This window comes from Myxocyprinus asiaticus, chromosome 29 (assembly GCF_019703515.2).
Source record: "Myxocyprinus asiaticus isolate MX2 ecotype Aquarium Trade chromosome 29, UBuf_Myxa_2, whole genome shotgun sequence".
In the NCBI taxonomy this organism is placed as follows: Eukaryota; Metazoa; Chordata; class Actinopteri; order Cypriniformes; family Catostomidae; genus Myxocyprinus; species Myxocyprinus asiaticus.
The window spans coordinates 24,599,481-24,617,230 of NC_059372.1; the positions used below are offsets into that span (position 1 = coordinate 24,599,481).

General features: G+C 37.6%; 2 protein-coding genes across 9 annotated transcripts in view; one reads left to right on the forward strand and one right to left on the reverse strand.

The window, feature by feature from the left end:
* LOC127419682 (polyhomeotic-like protein 2) overlaps nt 1-2,044 on the forward strand; it is a 61,278-nt gene extending 59,234 nt beyond the window's left edge. For all 3 annotated transcript variants that reach the window (XM_051661276.1, XM_051661277.1, XM_051661278.1), the window contains exon 15: nt 1,137-2,044. In XM_051661276.1, the coding sequence (XP_051517236.1) occupies nt 1,137-1,291 (155 nt within the window). In that variant the 3' untranslated portion in view covers nt 1,292-2,044. The remainder of the gene's footprint in view (nt 1-1,136) is intronic.
* A 7,891-nt stretch (nt 2,045-9,935) lies between these two features.
* Nucleotides 9,936-17,750, reverse strand: part of LOC127419680 (eukaryotic translation initiation factor 4 gamma 3-like) — a 94,958-nt gene continuing 87,143 nt past the window's right edge. For all 6 annotated transcript variants that reach the window (XM_051661274.1, XM_051661272.1, XM_051661269.1 and 3 more), the window contains exons 26-35: nt 17,484-17,698; nt 17,190-17,308; nt 16,844-17,016; nt 16,272-16,397; nt 16,063-16,144; nt 15,747-15,845; nt 15,430-15,576; nt 15,250-15,331; nt 11,406-11,552; nt 9,936-10,982 (exon numbers count right to left, since the gene is read on the reverse strand). In XM_051661274.1, coding sequence (XP_051517234.1) covers nt 10,801-10,982; nt 11,406-11,552; nt 15,250-15,331; nt 15,430-15,576; nt 15,747-15,845; nt 16,063-16,144; nt 16,272-16,397; nt 16,844-17,016; nt 17,190-17,308; nt 17,484-17,698 — 1,372 coding nt within the window. In that variant the 3' untranslated portion in view covers nt 9,936-10,800. The remainder of the gene's footprint in view (nt 10,983-11,405; nt 11,553-15,249; nt 15,332-15,429; nt 15,577-15,746; nt 15,846-16,062; nt 16,145-16,271; nt 16,398-16,843; nt 17,017-17,189; nt 17,309-17,483; nt 17,699-17,750) is intronic.

The window sequence follows — 17,750 nt, forward strand, 5'->3', positions numbered from 1 at the left end:
GGGAGATATACAAAATGTGCAGTGTTGGTGGGCCTCAAGGAACAGCACTACAGAGTGGCTTAAAGTAAATCCACCTTTTGGAGTTGCCCAGACTGTAACCCAATAGAGATGCTGTGGAATGACCTCAAAAGAGCCGTTCACACCAGAGATCCCCAGAAAAGCTTGGTTGAGGTTATTGCTGCCAAAGGAGGATCGACCAGTTATTAGGTCCAAGGATTCACTTTTTCCACATAAATGTGATGTGTTCAATAAAAACATGAAAGATTATAATTGTTTGTGTTGTTAGCTTAAGCACATTGTGATTGCCTATTCTTGTGACTTTGATGTAGGTAAGATCTCATTTTATGACCAATTAATGCAGAAAACCAGCTAATTCCAAAGGGTTCACATAATTTTTCTTTCCACTGTACACACACCCAACATGCAGTTTTGCGTTCAAAATGCATATTAAGCTGGCTCCACACTAGACGGTTTTTCCATTGATTTTCAGGCGTGAGCTTCATTAACATAATTAATGATTATAATTCGCCAGCCATGGGGAGGGAGACCATGCACAAATAAGTGTCTGCCAGCGGGAGGTCGTTAATCACTTGTCAGATATTGTGGAGAAAAAAAAAAAGGAAAAATTTAAGGTACAGTGAGGCACTTACAATGGAAGTCTGTAAAATCTTTGTTTCAAAAGTAAAGCCATAAGATGTTAACAATGTGTGATAAAATTGCTTATTAACCTTTTCTGCAAAAAATGTAATATCCAATTTTACAACTTTGTTGCCATGACGTCGTAAACCCTGAAACCACCTTAAACACGTTGATTTAAACAACTTCACAGCTCAAATAATGCACAAGTTTTAACAGATGAATTTATGGAAGTGCTGTTATAAAATGATATGCTTCACATTTCTGCCTTTTTAACCCACCAAAATTGTCCCCATTAACTTCCACTGTAAATCCCTCACTGTAACCTCAATTTTTATTTTATTTTTTTAAAGAAAAGGAGGGACAAGTTGAAATGTAATTTTGTGGTAATCAACATTATGCCACAAATGCTGTCAATTGACCTTAACTTGTATTAAACCCACAATATTTTTTAGTTTACTGATTGATTTTTTGTATACTAAAAATCTTCTGGTCGTCAGGTTGCCAGGAGATTGCAGAAGAGTTTCGCTCTCAGGAGATCGATGGGCAGGCCTTGCTGCTGCTGAAAGAGGACCATCTCATGAGCACCATGAATATCAAACTGGGACCTGCACTGAAAATCTTTGCCCGCATCAGTATGCTCAAGGACTCGTAGCGTTTTCCACTGTTCCATCAAGCTCACGCCTGGAAAGGACACCCTAAACTTCTTGGAGGATTGCTGCTCCTCAAAATCATGAAAAACCTGTGTATACCTCTGGTCACAATCAAACTATTGTTTTATCCTCAAAGGATAATTATGTAATTAATTCTGGAACTCTGGTGTAGTTAGCTGTGCCAGGCCCAGAGGGCAACAATCCATTTTGTCAGAGTTTGAGAAATCCCACAGAAGACAAGTACTTTACCATTTGTGCAAACAAATGTTCTTGATTTTATAGACAGGGAAATGTAAAAAAAAAAATGTTTTGGCTTAAACTATTGGTCTTGCAGTGTGCCATCATGAGTAGGTTGTAAACTGTTCAAATTACTTCATCTGGCGTTTTCTGAGAAATTCCTCAATTTACATGTAATTTACATTTCAGATTTTGTCCTCAAAATGACTATCCAAGATGTGCCTAATATTTTTCTAAATATTCCAAAGATTATACACAACTATTCAAACAGGTTTTTCATTTGCAAGTTTTAGGGTTTTATACCAGCATTCAGATTTAAAGACCACAGCTACATTTGAGATTCAAGCCCATCTCAGTATGATCTGATTGTTTTTTCTTCTAAATTACTTGTGTACACTATTCTTTGGAAATATACAGTAGTACAGCTTGTGTCTCTTTATTTTTACATTTGATCAATTTCTGTATTTATTGAGAGCAAGTCTCTGATTCTGTTTTATATTTGAAAATAAAACCTGAGAAAAACCTCTGATTTTCTTTACTGCCTTCAAGAAATGTACTACTTTTCCAGCAGTTCATGGTTATTAAATAAGGATTTTGTTTTTTAAATCATATTAGAGATTGCTGGGCAGATTTCCATTTGTATGTTTAAATTGTTTAGATAGACAAATGATTGAACAGTGCATTCAGAAAGTATTCAAACCCCTCATCAATCTTCACTCCATACCCCAGTGTGACGAAACCTATTTTTGATAACTTTACAAATTCATTAAAAAGAAAAAACAGAAATATCGCATTGACGTAAGTATTCAGACCATTTGCTATGACATTTGAAATTTAGCTCAGGTGCATCCCATTTTTTTGGATTATCTTTGAGATGTTTCTATCCTTTACTGTAGTCCACCTGTGGCAAATTCAATTGATTGGACATGATTTGTAAGGTCTTACAGCTGAAAAATGCATATCAGAGCAAAAACTAGAGAAACTGCCTGAAAAGCTCAGTGACATGATTGTGTTGAGGCACAGATCTGAGGAAGGCTACCAAAAAAAAAAATAAAAAAATATTTGGCTGCATTGAAGGCTACCAAGAGCACAATGGACTCTATAATTCTTAAATGGAAGTTTAGAACAACCAGGATTATTCCTAGAGCTGGCCGCCCGGCCAAACTGAGCAATCGGGGGAGAAGGGACTTGGTAAGAGAGGTGACCAAGAACCCGATGGTCACTCTGGATAAACTCCAGAGATCATGTGAGGAGATGGGAGAAACTTGCAGAAGGACAACCATCACTGCAACACTCCATCGATCTGGGCTTTATGGCAGAGTGGCCAGACAAAAGCCTCACCTCGGTGCAAGACATAAAAAAACATCTAAAGGACTCTCAGACTGTGAGAAACCAGATTCTCTGGTCTGATGAAACAAATATTGAACTGTTTGGCCTCAATTTCAAGTGTCATGTCTGGAGGAAACCAGGCAGCCCTCATCACCTGTGCAGTACCATCCCAACGGTGAAGCATGGTGGTCGTAGCATCATGCTGTGGGGGTGTGTTTTTCAGCGGCAGGGACTGGGGGACTGGTCAGGGTTGAAGGAAAGCTGAACGCAGTGAAGTACAGAGATATCCATAATGAAAACCTGGCCCAGAGCGCTCAGGACCTCAGACTGGACCAGAGGTTCACCTTCTAACAGGACAATGACCCTAAGCACACAGCCAAGACAATGCAAGAGTGGCTTAGGGACAACTCTGTGAATGTCCTTGAGTGGCTCAGCCAGAGCCCAGACTTGAACCCAATCGAACATCTCTGGAGAGACCTGAAAATGGCTGTCCACCGACAGTCCCCATCCAACCTGACAGAGCTTGAGAGGATCTGCATAGAAGAATGGCAGAAAATCCCAGAATCCAGGTGTGAAAAGCTTGTCGCATCATACCCAAAAAGACTTGAGGCTGTAATTGCTGCCAAAGGAGCCTCAGCTAAGTACTGAGTTAAGGGTCTGAACACTTACGTCAATGTGATATTTCAGTTTTTTCTTTTTAATAAATTTGCAAAGTTATCAAAAATCTGGTTTTTGCTTTGTCATTATGGGGTATGGAGTGTAGATTGATGTGAAAAAAATAATAATTTAAAGCATTTTAGCATAATGCTGCAACTAGTGTTGTCAAAAATACCGGTACTTCGGTACCAAGTCGGTACTAAAATAAAAAAAAGTAATAAAACCAGTGTTTCTGCAGTACTGGTAGTACCGAGCACCGACTCAATCCGGTACCAGCGCGCAGTATGACTGAAACATGACAGCTTTGAAATGCTCACAGGCTTAATTTGAACGCATTCTCTGTTACTCCTTTTACACTGAAATGGACAATTAATCCAAGTGATGTCCTAGTTTGATTTATTAAACCACTGAAGGCTGCAATCTTGGCGTGGATGAGCTGCTTTAAATAAATCTGACTGTTCATACTCTGGAAACTCCACAGACATTGAGAATCATTCACATTGTTTGAGATGACAAAGCAGAGCATTAATCCACTGTGAACCACGCAGCACATGTAAAATATATATTTATATAATTAAAATAACAGCATTTGCGCTTTAATCTCCACTTTATTTATATAGCATTTAAAACAAGAGTTGACCAAAGTGCTTCAGAGTAATACAATTTATAACATAAAACATTTCAAAATTACCACATACACAAACTATAATCTAAAATACAAACACTCCAAAACTGTGTCCTACATTTCATTTGTCAGACTCAAAGGACAGTGTAAAGAGAGATTTCAGATATGACATAAAATTCTTCAATGATCACACTGCGCCGTGTCGTTTATCCGGAAGCATCCAGCAGAAAAAACACGTTATAATAAAAGCACGATTCAAAATAAAATCTAGATGCCTAAAATTGAAGAAATGTAATAAAACTAGATTACAACTGTAATAATATTATTAATTATAATAATTAATCAAATTATCACAAGCAAAACAGCTGCTGAATAAAAGATTGGCAAAAAAAAAATAAAATAAAAAAAATAAAAAAAGCAATGACGTTGAAAAGTTATATTTTTACTTGTTAAAAGTTAAGACTTTATTGATTAGACACCATTTTGATGATGAAATTTAATTAAACTTTATAAAAATGTTCTGGAAAGTAACTATAATTATTAAAATAATGACTAAATAATAAAAAATAACTAAACTGGTGTGTTCAATAGCACATTATCATATTAGTATATTTTTGCTGTTGGTATCAAAATTGGTATCGAGAACTGTGAAATTTCACTGATATCGGTATCGACTACTGACATTCTTGTACCGTGGCAACACTAGCTGCAAATAACAAAATGTGAACAAAATTAAGGGGTCTGAATACTTTCTGAATGCACTGTTCATTCTCCAGCTAGACCATCAAATTATCACACAGACGTACAGGGGTTTCTCTACACAAAAGCTAAAAAAATATTTAGCTAATTATACATCGTAGAGAAAAATTAGACAAAATCATATTTATTATAGAAATTTTCTTGACCTTTTAATGGTCCTGTCCAGAAATCAAGGTTTTCCATGATTGTGGGAACCCGGCATAAATCATCTCGAGTTCAGTTGTTTGAATGATCCAGTAATATATATATATATATATATATATATTATATAGTTCTACCTAATTGGTCAGAGAAACTATAACCCAACCCCTACCTCATAACTTTGCACTCTATTAAAAAAAAAAACAAAAAAACAAAAAAAAAAACTTTATTGTATATACTCATATATATATTTATATACATATTGCTATTTGCATTTCATTGGCTCTGTACCTGTACTCTGCACAATGACAATATAGTTGAATCTAATCTAATCCTAACAAATCAGATAGAGCTTTCCTCATTAATATGAATGAGTCTTCCATTGCCATCCTACATTTCGGAAATCCACCACCCCACTGTATTACCTACAGACAGGTTTTGTAAATCACGTGGAAACAACTAGTCGACTTTAGGCTGACAGTTATAGTTGACTAGTCTATGCAACCCCTAATGTGCGTACAGTGGAAGCATCTGGGGGCAAAGTATTGCACTAGAATAATTGGTAAAATACTATTTCAAAAGTATAGTCACAAGATTTAAGACTAATGTGATAGAATCACTGTTTAAAGTTAAATACATTTTTTCGATTTGTCATAACCATGTAAACAGTAGCTCACATACCAGTAATATGTGCAAGGGTACCAGAAAGGGACATGAGGTGACTATAAGCAAAACAATGATTCAGAAATTTCAATAGCTCAAAATACATATTTTTATGGAAGCATAAAAAAAAAATGATTTCTGCTTTTTAATACTCTCAAGAATATCTTGCGCCATACACTTCCTTATAAGTACATACTGTATATGCGATTTTGAGGTAAAGAGAAAGCATGCCACAGACATGGCTCATAGAGCTTAAATTTTATTAAACGGGGCATTGCTAGTCCCCTTTTATTGGGGAAATAGCCCCAGTAAAGGTCTGCTGTGCCCCAGTAACAAGGGAGATAACCATATACCGGTCAGGGAAACATACTTTCCTATTTATTGGATTTGATCATTTACATAATTTAAATAATTGAAAACACAAAGACTAATTATGACACTAATTGAAGTGAACGCTTCCTCAGCAGTGACCTATCTAATCATTGCTTGCGTTCCTCTGTTGTTGTTTCACGTGGAAAAAAAACCAGAGAGAAAGGATCAAATGGTTGATGTTTCATTCCTACTGACCGTCAGAGGCAGTGTTAAGCAGTAGTAGATTATTGCTGCGCCAGACAGATAGATATTCTTTCTCTATCTATTCCAACAAAGCCATGTGGTGACATGGGCTAAGCTATGAAGGTATATAAACCACAGTAGCTCAGCACTCTTTCGATTTCTCGCTTGATAAGGATAGGTTGGTTTTCTTTTGTATGGTATTCGACTAGGAGCAGCAAAGTATTGTCCATGCAAGCTGTGACAGTGCACTCTTCCAGCATTCGATGGATTCGGATTACATTATCATTTTGGAGTTTTTCATTTTACGGTGAGTTTTATATTAACTTGTGTGACATTTTCTCAGCTCGTCGGTAGCACTCTTTGCTTCTCTGTGCTATCTGGTGGCTGGTGTTAACCGCGCTTATAAATTGCCAGTTCCCTGCTAACTTAATTATCTTTCCATATGGGTTTGTCGTGGTGTTTTTTTAACATTTGTGATACTCTTTGTCCCACGGTGTAATCCACCGGCCAGTTTTTGGAGTAGTGGGTATATTTTAATTTGATTTTTATTTCAGCAAGCGTTTTTGCTTGAGATTAAACTATTTAAACTTTGAGATTAAACCTTTTGGTTCAACCCGGAGGAATTGGATTACTTCCTTTTTATATCATTGAGATTATCACACTACTCTACCGGGCACTGCTGGAAAAGGGAAAAGGTTGAAGTTGTCCAAGGCCACTTGCCAGCTGACACAGGTGCTGTGCACTCCTGCGTTTAGGATGCCGACAGCTCAAGTTCACCAACGCTACACGACGCTGGAGCAACGCTTCCACCAACACCCTAATTCACAGCCACAGGACCCTCAGATGCCTTGTTCTGTTGATGATGCTTGTGGTTTTTTACTACCTCATTGACAGCATGCCAGCACCTCCCTAACGCCATCAAAATTCACACCCATTGAGGTGCTTGGGCCAGTGGTCACACCCACTGAGGTGCTTGGGCCAGTGGTCGGTTGTTTTTCAATGCAACGGCTAGAGTACTGGAGAGACACAAGATCAGATGCCTGGGTCCTGACTACTCTGAGTAGGGGGTATACTCTAGAGTTTCGATGTCAGCCCCCCCAAGTTTTCAAGAATCATCCCTATGGTTGTCAGGTTCATTTGATGGCTCTCTCTCAAAAAATGTATTCCCTGTTGGAGAAGATAGCCATAGAAGTTGTTCACTCCCTCATTCAGAGGGACAGGTTCTATTGATTTTTCTCCTTCTGAAAAAGGATGGTGGTTTCCACCCAGTTCTCAATTTGATTATAAAGACCCTTCCCTTTAAAATGTTGTGCACAGCCAACTTTCTTCGGTCTGATGAGGAAAGATTGTTTTGTGAGTGTAGACCTGAAGTACGCATACTTTCATGACCCTGTTGCTGTTAATTACAGGAAGTTTTAGTGTTTCAGTTTTTAAAATCAAGCCTACCAGTTCAGGGTTCTGGGTTCATACTGTCCCTGCTCCTCGTGTTTTCACAAGATGCATGAGTCAAGCTCTGTCTCCTCTATGGTCAAGGGGAACACAAATCTTGCTTTATTTGGAAGACTGACTGCTTTGTGCCCTCACAGTGCATGACTCCAGACTGCTTCTGTAGCATGTGTGGAAACTGGGCCTCTTGGTAAACAAGACAAAGAGCTGCCTCATTACAGCACAAACTGTTACGTTCATAGGAATGACTGGATTCTCTTATGATGTCTGCCACCCTGTCACATGTGTGGACGACCAACATTCTGCAACTCCTGGCTCGTTTTCACCCTGGAGTGTCCCTGCAGTACAGAATGCTCCTACAACTGATAGGGATGCTAACTGCTGCCACAGCAGTGATTCTGAACAACATTTTACAGTTGAATCTAACCAGAAATCGCCATCGGCTGATTTAATTTCTCACTGTTGCATTCACGCTTTGATGTGGTGGAGTTGGTTGTAGTTCCTGATGGCTGGAGTGCCTCTAGGTGTTATTTCCTGTTGTCGGGAGGTCATCGCAACCGATACTTCCTTCAGGGTGGGGGCCAACATGGAATCAGAGGGGCATTTATTGTCAGTTGACACTGGCTCAGTCCGCAGACCATATCAATCTGTTTACATGGTGGTTTATAGGGCCCTACGATATTTATGGCCAGTCCAGGCAGGCCACCACATGCATGTTTGGTCTGACAACATCTCGACAGTGTTCCACCTGAACAATCAGGGTGGCACGAAGTCCCCCAGGTCCCTGCAACTCACTCAGAAGATTCTAAAATGTTGTCTGCCACAACTTGCATCAAAGTGAGCGGTTCATAATTTGGGGACAAACAATCAGGGACCGGCTACACCCGGGAGAATGGAGAATTCATCCAGATGTACTGTAGTGCAGGAGATCTGGCAGCGGTTTGGCAAGGCAGAGGTGGACCTTTTCGCATCAGAGGCAACCACTCACTGTCACTTATTGTTTGCAAGGACATAAGCGACCAGCACTTTGGGTCAGAACTGCCTACTCTATGCATTTCCTCTTATTCCACTGTTGTGGGAGCCATTGCACAGGGAGGTGCTTGTGGCACTGTGATGGCCGGCCAGGCCTTGGTTGCCTCTGCTTCTGAAGCACTTAGCAGGTTGTCCAAGGCAGCTTCCCCTTAGGAAGGATCCCCTCTACCAGATGGTGGGCTGTGTCTCTCACTTGGAATCAGCCCGCCTGCAACTATGTGTTGGGCCACTGGGTTCAACCCTCTTCTAGATGATTGTGAGCCTGTGGCTGTTTACATTATCTCCAGTGCTAGAGCTACTTCCACACGACAAATCTATGCTTCACATTGGAAATTTTTTTCTGCATTGTGTGGGGAGCATGGTATTTATCCTGCAAAATGTGATGTTCCAAGAGTCTGGAGCTTTCTTCAATATCTTTTGAATGATGACAAGGCAGCCTTCACGCAAAGTGTATGTTGCTGCCATTTCTGCCTACCACATACCAGTTGGTGGTTCTTTTACTTCTCATGGCCTTTTATACAGCTTTCTAAAAGGTGCAAGACGTTTTGTTTCACACAACCACAGTTACATATGTAACTAGCGTTACTGAGCTAATGCTTACTGCTGTGTTAATGACCAGTTTGAATTTTTATTAAGTTGAATGAGTTGTTCATGGATTGCCCATTTTACCATTTCCTTGGCACAAATTTGTTTGATTTTGCTTATTAACCGACCTGAATTAGTTCAAGAATCTTATCTCTGTCTGAATTTTTGATGTGCATCACAAAAACGTTAATTTCTGATCATTGTACCCATCAGGGGATTTCAGAACACTTTGGTACCCTGCCATTAAGATAATAGGAAATATGTGAACTGCTCCATTTTGAGTAACAGTTTTATGCACAAAAGTAAAAAGGAAAGCATTCAATGATAATATCACCAAACATTTAAATGATTATCTCTCAACAATGGATTGAAGTAGAAACAGTACTTAAATAATTAAAAAGCCAAAACTTTTCACCTTAGAGCATAAAACATGTTTTCTGGGTCATAGTGATTCAAAATGATAGAGCAAGTTACATAGGTATTCTTCTTATTTGTTAATGAAGATGAATAAAAAAATATAGCTTACACATAACTTGATTTACAATAATAAGAGAAAGCTGTGAGATCAGCGAGGCCCTCACTGACAACACTTTAGAAAATGTACACCATCACCACCATTCTTATTTTTATGAATCTTTTTTCTTTATTTACAAGCTTTAAATTTGCTCTATCAGTATGAAGAATAACAAGCACTTTAGGTTCAGTAACATTTCCTTAGTGTCTTGTACATGTTGCCATTTGCTTGTTGACACATTCTGAGCTCTTGTTCTGTGACTCCAGCAGTCTCCTGAATGCATATTTCTGCAAGTTTCTGCCAGATTAAATGTTTCACATAGAGCAAGCTAAAGCAGAGGAACAACTGCTATGGTTATATATAAAAAAAATAACCTTCAACATGTACTAAACACTTTAGTACTGATGTACTAAAACCGGAGATCCTCCTTTCAAAACCTGGCCATGTCTATCCTCAACCAAATAACGGTCATTGACCATAATCGAACAGTTTAAAAATCATGGAGGTTGTTTAATAATTGCTATTGTCATTAAATTAATAGTACAATTATTAACATTATTACTCTATCCACCGTTTAACTCTCATTGTGGCTGTCTGCAAATGTTGAATACAATTTTGTGTCTGCTGCTCTTACAAAAAATAAATTAACAGGTCTGAACTTATCTTTTGCTTCATTGTTGCACTTTGTATTATTAAAGTCTTTCCTTAAAAAGTAACAAAATAAAAAATAAAAAAACTTAAATGCAACATTTCTATAAATACAATAATAAATGTTTTAGTGCTCCATCTGCTGCAAATCATAAGGTCGCTGCATGTCAGTGAACCGTACCAATCGAAATCTTGCTGAACTCCATCCAACTGATGCATGATGTGTTGCTTATGTTACTTTTTAATTTGATGCAGTTATTGTTTCAGCAACTAATTGTCTCTTCAGCACTAATTGGAAAATGTGTCCATTTATCCCCTCGTCAATTGTCCTCTGACTCTTCTTCTGCCTCACGCAACCACGTGAAGAAGGCAGTGACTGACTTCAGGGCCACACCCTTGCCTTGCTGTTCAGCAGGGTCTTTACTATTTTCCCACTTATAAAATGCATCTTCAGATATCACATCCTCATCATATAAACAGTCAAAAAACATCCGGAGCAAATCTGAAAATAAATAAATAAATAATACATCATACAGCTTTGTTCAATTACATGTTATCCTGCAAGATCACAGATTTAACCTAAGATAAATTGTGCCATTCCAAAGTATAAAACATCCATTTAAGAACAGTGTTTATAGCACAATTATAACAGCTCTTAAAACAGCTATTACAAAGCTCTCTGTAATACTTGATTCTGATTGGTCATACTTGATGGCTGACTGGGATAATATACAGTCAGCCAGTCATTATCGCAAAATAAACCCCTTCAGGATGATACAAGATGTATGACCCGGCTCACCCTGTCTGGGTTTATGTTTTGTGATAATGACCGGCTGACTGTATATTATCCCTTCATTAAAACACTAGAATAGCAGCTCTGGTGTGAATTTATGAGGGAATGTGGAAAGTGACAGGTTTTACTCACTAGGAGGCTGGTCCAGTTTTACTATCAATGCTTGAAGTGCGTAAAGTGCTTGCAACTGTCTCTCTGTGTCTGAGTTAAGGTACTTGTGTAATACAGGCAATCTCTTCTGGATTATGGGCGTGTCAACTTTGCAGGAGGAGCCCTCGGCTGCACACAGGGGACACAAAGTTTGGAGCATTAGACATTTTTAAACATTCAAAACTGTACCTCACATAAAGCAAACACTTCATCCCCACTAATATAAACACAATTGTTAAATGCCCAAATAAAGTGCAAACATCTTGCAGTGCAATAATTCGGTGCAACCTTAACCAATCAAAAACAAACTTACTGGGGGAATCTCACAGAAGTCAATAAAAAAAATGCCCAGGTCATAATTTACTAGGGATGTGCGAGACTAGTTTAATAAACGGTTCTGATGCTGCTAGTCAACACTGGAATTGTCTGTAAATATTTTTCTCTATTAAACTGTTCCAACATTTTTACACATTTGTTTGGCTATATATTTTAAAAACTTTTTAAAATATAATTAATAATACAATATATATATATATATATATATATATTGTATTATTGATATATTGATATACTTAAAAATAGTATATCAGGGTAGGGTTGCACCAGCTGTGTGTAAGGTCTCACTTAAGTTGGGACGTAAAGTTCACACTAAGGGCTTAGTAACTGAGTCAGTGCTTAATTCAGTTGCACCACCTGTTCATAAGACTTAACTAGTAGGTCGTAAGCTCTCCGTAAAGTAATGCGTAGTCGCATAATATGATGTTTACCTGTATTTATCCAATCAGTAGCCTTGAAATTTGTACACAAAAGTGTTAAAAAGCTGTGAATTTCAGTTAGATCTTGTTCAAACCTTGTTTGCTCATATAACTGTCAGCTGTAATAAATTATATCCCCATTGAAATACGATACATTATAAAAACAAGATTTCATTAATGGTATATTTAGCCTATATAAATAACAATATTCAATAACTGTATCTAAAATGAATAAACAATAAATAAATAAATAAATATACAACAGGCTGGAAAAATCGATTTGTTTTTTTTTTTTTCATTTTAATATCTTATATATATTGTATATGTTGAAACTTGACACCGGGCACACAGGAAAGTGCACCATTAGGTCGGTTTCATGCTGAAGAAGTCTTTTACATAATGTTTTCTCCTGTAAATATAAATGAGTGTAAATGCCAACATCATCATATATGTCAAAAGGACTGAAGCCTGTCAACCAAAACATGAGCTCAATGATGTCATTAAATGAGTCTGCTTTTTTATTCCATCAGTTACTCCTGGTCGGAGGTTTCTGTAATTATTTAGTTTATACATAGGGTTACATTCTACTTAAGTTTAATGGTGCAACACTCAAATATTTAGTAGTACGTAAATTGTGACTTAGTGCCCATTTACGCCACAACTAGGCTAAGCAACTAACTTACGTATAGCTGGTGCAACCGGCCCCTGGAGAAGATGTATACAAAGTTTAATTTCACCTCAGGCAGCGCATGCAATTAATTCCACTCTCACTCGTGGCGCACGCAGGAAAATGTCCTCTCGCAAGACGAGCAAAGTAGCTATGGAAGTCACCGTGATGGTTTGGGAAGTGGATTTCCGAAACGTTGGCTTGCAAGTCTCTATGGATGTTTTTACATTTAAGTCTTCTTTAAATCTTTGCGTGCTTACAAGTTATTTTCCCACCAAGCAGGCTTTTTCAAGTGCAGGATAATCGCCTCAGGTGAGTCGGGTACCGTCTTTCACCGGAACATTTTGAAATGTTACTTTTACTCATCAAATACAGTATGAATACTAAATGAAAGTCAGTAGCCTAGATATTGATTATTTTGGGCTAGATATGCAAATTCTTTACCCCTGCTGATCAAGAAGGTTATTTTCAACAATGTGCACCACCTGCTTAACTGCTTAAACTAACTTTCATTCTGTGTGCATGTCATGTTTAGAACAATACATTAGATTTATTTTTGTTCATTTCTCACAGGCCCCTTTTCTTCTAGCTATTTGATTTAATTTTTTTGCATCGTAACAGCTGTTCGGTTAAGAACGTTAACCAATAACAGTCAAATAAGATTTTTTTCTCTCTCGTAGATTTGGCTTAGTTGTTTATTATTTTCAACAATGTCCTGATTGTTTTAATATGTTAATTAACTTTTACTTGGTGAATTCCGATTAGAACAAGCTATTAGGGTTGCTCTATTAGTTCTGCACTATTCATTCAATTGTTTTCAATATATATGCCTGTGTACGCTAACGTTGATTCAGTGAATGCGTGTCATTCTATTTTTAATGTACAATGATCATTATGCAAGACAAGCACATCACAGATAAATGCCCCTTCTCAGTGGAATTCAGTGTTGGATTTGGCTGTTGTTGGAATATAATAAGTATTTTAAATGGGTTGCATAAACACACAATGTTTTTTGACTATTTTCTGAAGCTTTTTAGACTAGTCGACTCCAAAATGTACGTTTAAACGTCATTGAAATTAGTCATTCCGCAATTGCCTATAAATTACCCCAAAAATCAAGAGGAAAAATTCTAATAAATTGTATTTTAAATAAAGAAAATGAAGCCTATTTTTAAGGACCATGAATTGTGACATTATCATGACAACTGAGCACCCCTCCAACTGGGCCAGCTGTCACAAGGGCTATATATCTGTAACGATAAGATTTGGAGTCAAAAGTTCAGAACCGCAAATGTGCATTATCTCTTCAAGTTTTGTATGTTAGTTTCAAAACACTCTTAAATTAGGAAAACAAATTTTGAATTCTTCCCAAAGTAAATTTTCACTTTCATATTTTGTTATAGCTCTTGAGTAAACCAGCAAACATTAAGGCAATGGTCAACTATATTATGAAGGCAGATTTTTACAGAAAAGTTTAAATGTGTTCTTAGGACAGAAGTATTTTGTATGAAAGTCAAGTCAGGGCATTTTCTCACATTATTATTATTATTATTATTATTATTATTATTTTAAATGTCATAAATTAAAAACTTTATTTGTAAGCCAAAACAATGTTTTGATATTTTTGGACATTACCTTTTCCATTTGAGTTTTTTCATGAATCATTTTGTGCCTTATAATTGTTTTACTAATTGCATTTGGCTGAAAAGTCTATAATAGGCTGTTTAATGCAGGTGTAGAATTTGTTTTAGTAGGGACACGTTCCCCTGTCACCCCCCACTGTTCACATGAAACCAACACCACTGGTTTAGTGCCAAGTTCTATTGTTACAACTTGCCCTATACAGACTGACAGTGTGCAATGTTGTTCAAAAAGGTCAACATGATTTCAATGAACTGTATATTTGTTTCTTCTTCTGGGCAATCATGTTGAAAATGTTCAACAGCTTTTTTTGTAACCAAGACATCAATGTAAGTGGCTATACAGAAATTGACTTTCAAAAATAAACCTACTATGAGAAATATTCGCTGGAGTAAAAAGTGTGACAATTAGCCCTGGACTTCCCCATTTAAATTAAAAGTACATTCATAAGTAGTATTTGTTGTACTGTTGTACATAAAAAATGTACTGGACAGAATGCTTTTCATTACTGTACTAGTGTTGAAAATGAGATCTTTTCACATTACAGTTATGAAAAGAAGAAAAATGTCATAAAAATTTGCAAAAGTATGTCACAATGCAAAAACACTTCATGGTCCTAAAACAGGTGTCATTTCTTAATCTTTAATAATTTATTATATCATTTATACTTTTGCTCTGATTTCAGTGAAATGTGATATATTGACCCATAATCCACCCAAACAACTTGTGTTGTTTCTGTGTGACGAAATACAGAGCCACTTACTTTTCACTGCTGCTTTGCACACAGCAGTCATTAAAGCTCTGAGGAAAGAAGGTGAACTCATTTCCGATTCATCTAGATTAGCCTGTAATACATGATCACACATCAATTACAAGATTATCATTCACTGAGTTTCACAACCTTTAATGAAATGAGTTTGAAGAGCCTCATGTAAATCTGTACCTCAACCCAGTCAAAGATTTGTTCATCGCCAGCCATTTCCTCAAGTAGCAGTTTTTCAAGTTGCTTGTTCAGTTCCTCAGGCGAGAGTGTTCTCTTAGAGACAGCCTCGGTTGGGTTTACACAATCAGAAATTGTGAAGTCTAGTTTCTGTTGGAGGAACAAATTGTAAACAGAACTCTTACAGAACTCTTCTGTAAATAAATGTAATTTCTTCAGAATTCAATAACATCTTGTAGATGAATAATGTTCTTTTACCGTGTCCTTAAAGGTTCTCATTTTAGATTCTAGTAGGAAAAGTAAGGTAAAGGAATACTCACATGTTCTGTGATGAAGCTGTGCACATCCTCTGTTTCAGGTATAACATCTGCCCAGCTCAACCCAGAGTCCCTCCATAATGATCCCACTTTCCTACGGCTCTGCAAAACATACATACACACAATCCAATTTATTTCCACCATCCTTTACACTAGCATATATATGCTCTATATAAATATGGCAATACCTGTGACCTGACAACAACAAATGAAGATGATCAAGGGAATAGAAATAGAATAAAATGTTTTACCTTAAAAAGTAAATGATAGAAAAATACACAATAATCATATGCATGTTTTACTCCAGCATTTAGCTTACCATATGTTTGCATAGAAGGTGCAATATTTCAGAAAATAATATCCCAGCTCTTCCCACAGGGAGTAATGGTTTACTAAATTCACTGCAAGCACAAAATAAAAAAATAAAATAAACAAAGCACCAAACTAGTGTACAGGCAATGCTGATTAGTTAAGTCTGAATCCAATAACACTACAGTAAATCTCTGCTGAGGGGAAAAAAAAACTTACCTAAATAATTCTCTCATAGAGATTCCCCCCTCTCGAAGCACAGGGGTTGCCAGTTCCGCAAGATACAGCCATATATGAGGAACATCAATGGCCATATCATCTGCAAATTCAAGAGTTTCAGAGAACCTGTGGAGAAAACATCAAAACACGAAAAATTATTTATTAGTAACAAATAAACTGCTTCTGTATTGGTGCTCTAGTAAAGAAATCAATGTAATGCAGCACGATACCTGAAGCCACAGGCAGCAATGGTAAGAGTTATAAGAGGTAAGAGAGATATTAGATCCATTACAAACCTAGTGAGCCTAATATTTTGAGCCATGGGAGTGCTCACCCACAAAGACCAATTTCTAGCCTAAATAAATATTTTAGAGGTGAGGAAAATGTGAAAATTTAGCATCCACTCTGGAAATTTCTCTGATTTTTCCATATCTTTTTCAGTTCTGCAAATCACAATTTTAAAATTCCCAGATATTTCCAGGTTTTCCTTGACTGTGAAATCCAGGAGATCATAAGAAGCTGGTAACTTACACCAGTTCTTGTGTCAGCCCGTGCAATTGCTGCAGTCTCACCCTTTAAAGAACTGAGGTTTCGAGAGGCTTCCAGCCTGCAGTAGCTGGTAAAGCAGCTGACCCATGTGGTCTCGTGTGATCTGACTCCTCTCCACCGTTGACTCCACACCCACACGTACAAACACATAGAGCATGGCAGGCTGCTCCAGTTCCTCCACACACTGCACTGCCTCCTGCATTACACACACACACACACACACACACACACACTTAAAAAATGTATGCATGTTCACCTTACAAAGACAATACACAAAAGGGCATAAATAGTGCAGATGCATATGTTTAAAGGAATTTGCAATATGGCGATTTAATGGTTACTTATGGTGATTAAAATAATAGTGCAAACCTTATAATCAGTAATGTGCAAAAACTCATCAATAATCGACTTGAACCGCCTCTCCATCTCCTCTTCTGTTAATGCAAGCTTGTCTGGAGAGGAACCTGACTGTGCTTCAAGTTTAATTGCTGCAATGAGAAACAGCCTTTTGTTTGGAATAACCAATGCTAATCACTTCAATCATAAACAAGTTTATACAAGGCAGCTCTTTCACACATGCATTGCACTTTAATGTAACCGACAACATAAATGCAAGATTTTTAACATCTTTATAGTGAGTGTATAGGCATCTGTGTGTCTCACCAGACTCCCTGGACTGGCTACGCTCCAGTCTGCTCTTGTCCGCAGTGCTGGTGGGCAGCTTGGGCGTGTCTGAGGCATTTAAGTCTCTGCGGGACACCTCCTGCACCGACTCCTCAGGGGCCTCCTTATTGCTGCCACCCAATGAGAGGGTCCCTGTTCGAGTGGGATCCATGCTCAATGGCTTGTCATTGTGCTCCCGCCCTGAGCTTCCACGACTGAGAAATTCACAAAAATGACTGGATAAGGATTTTTAAACTGTACTGGAGT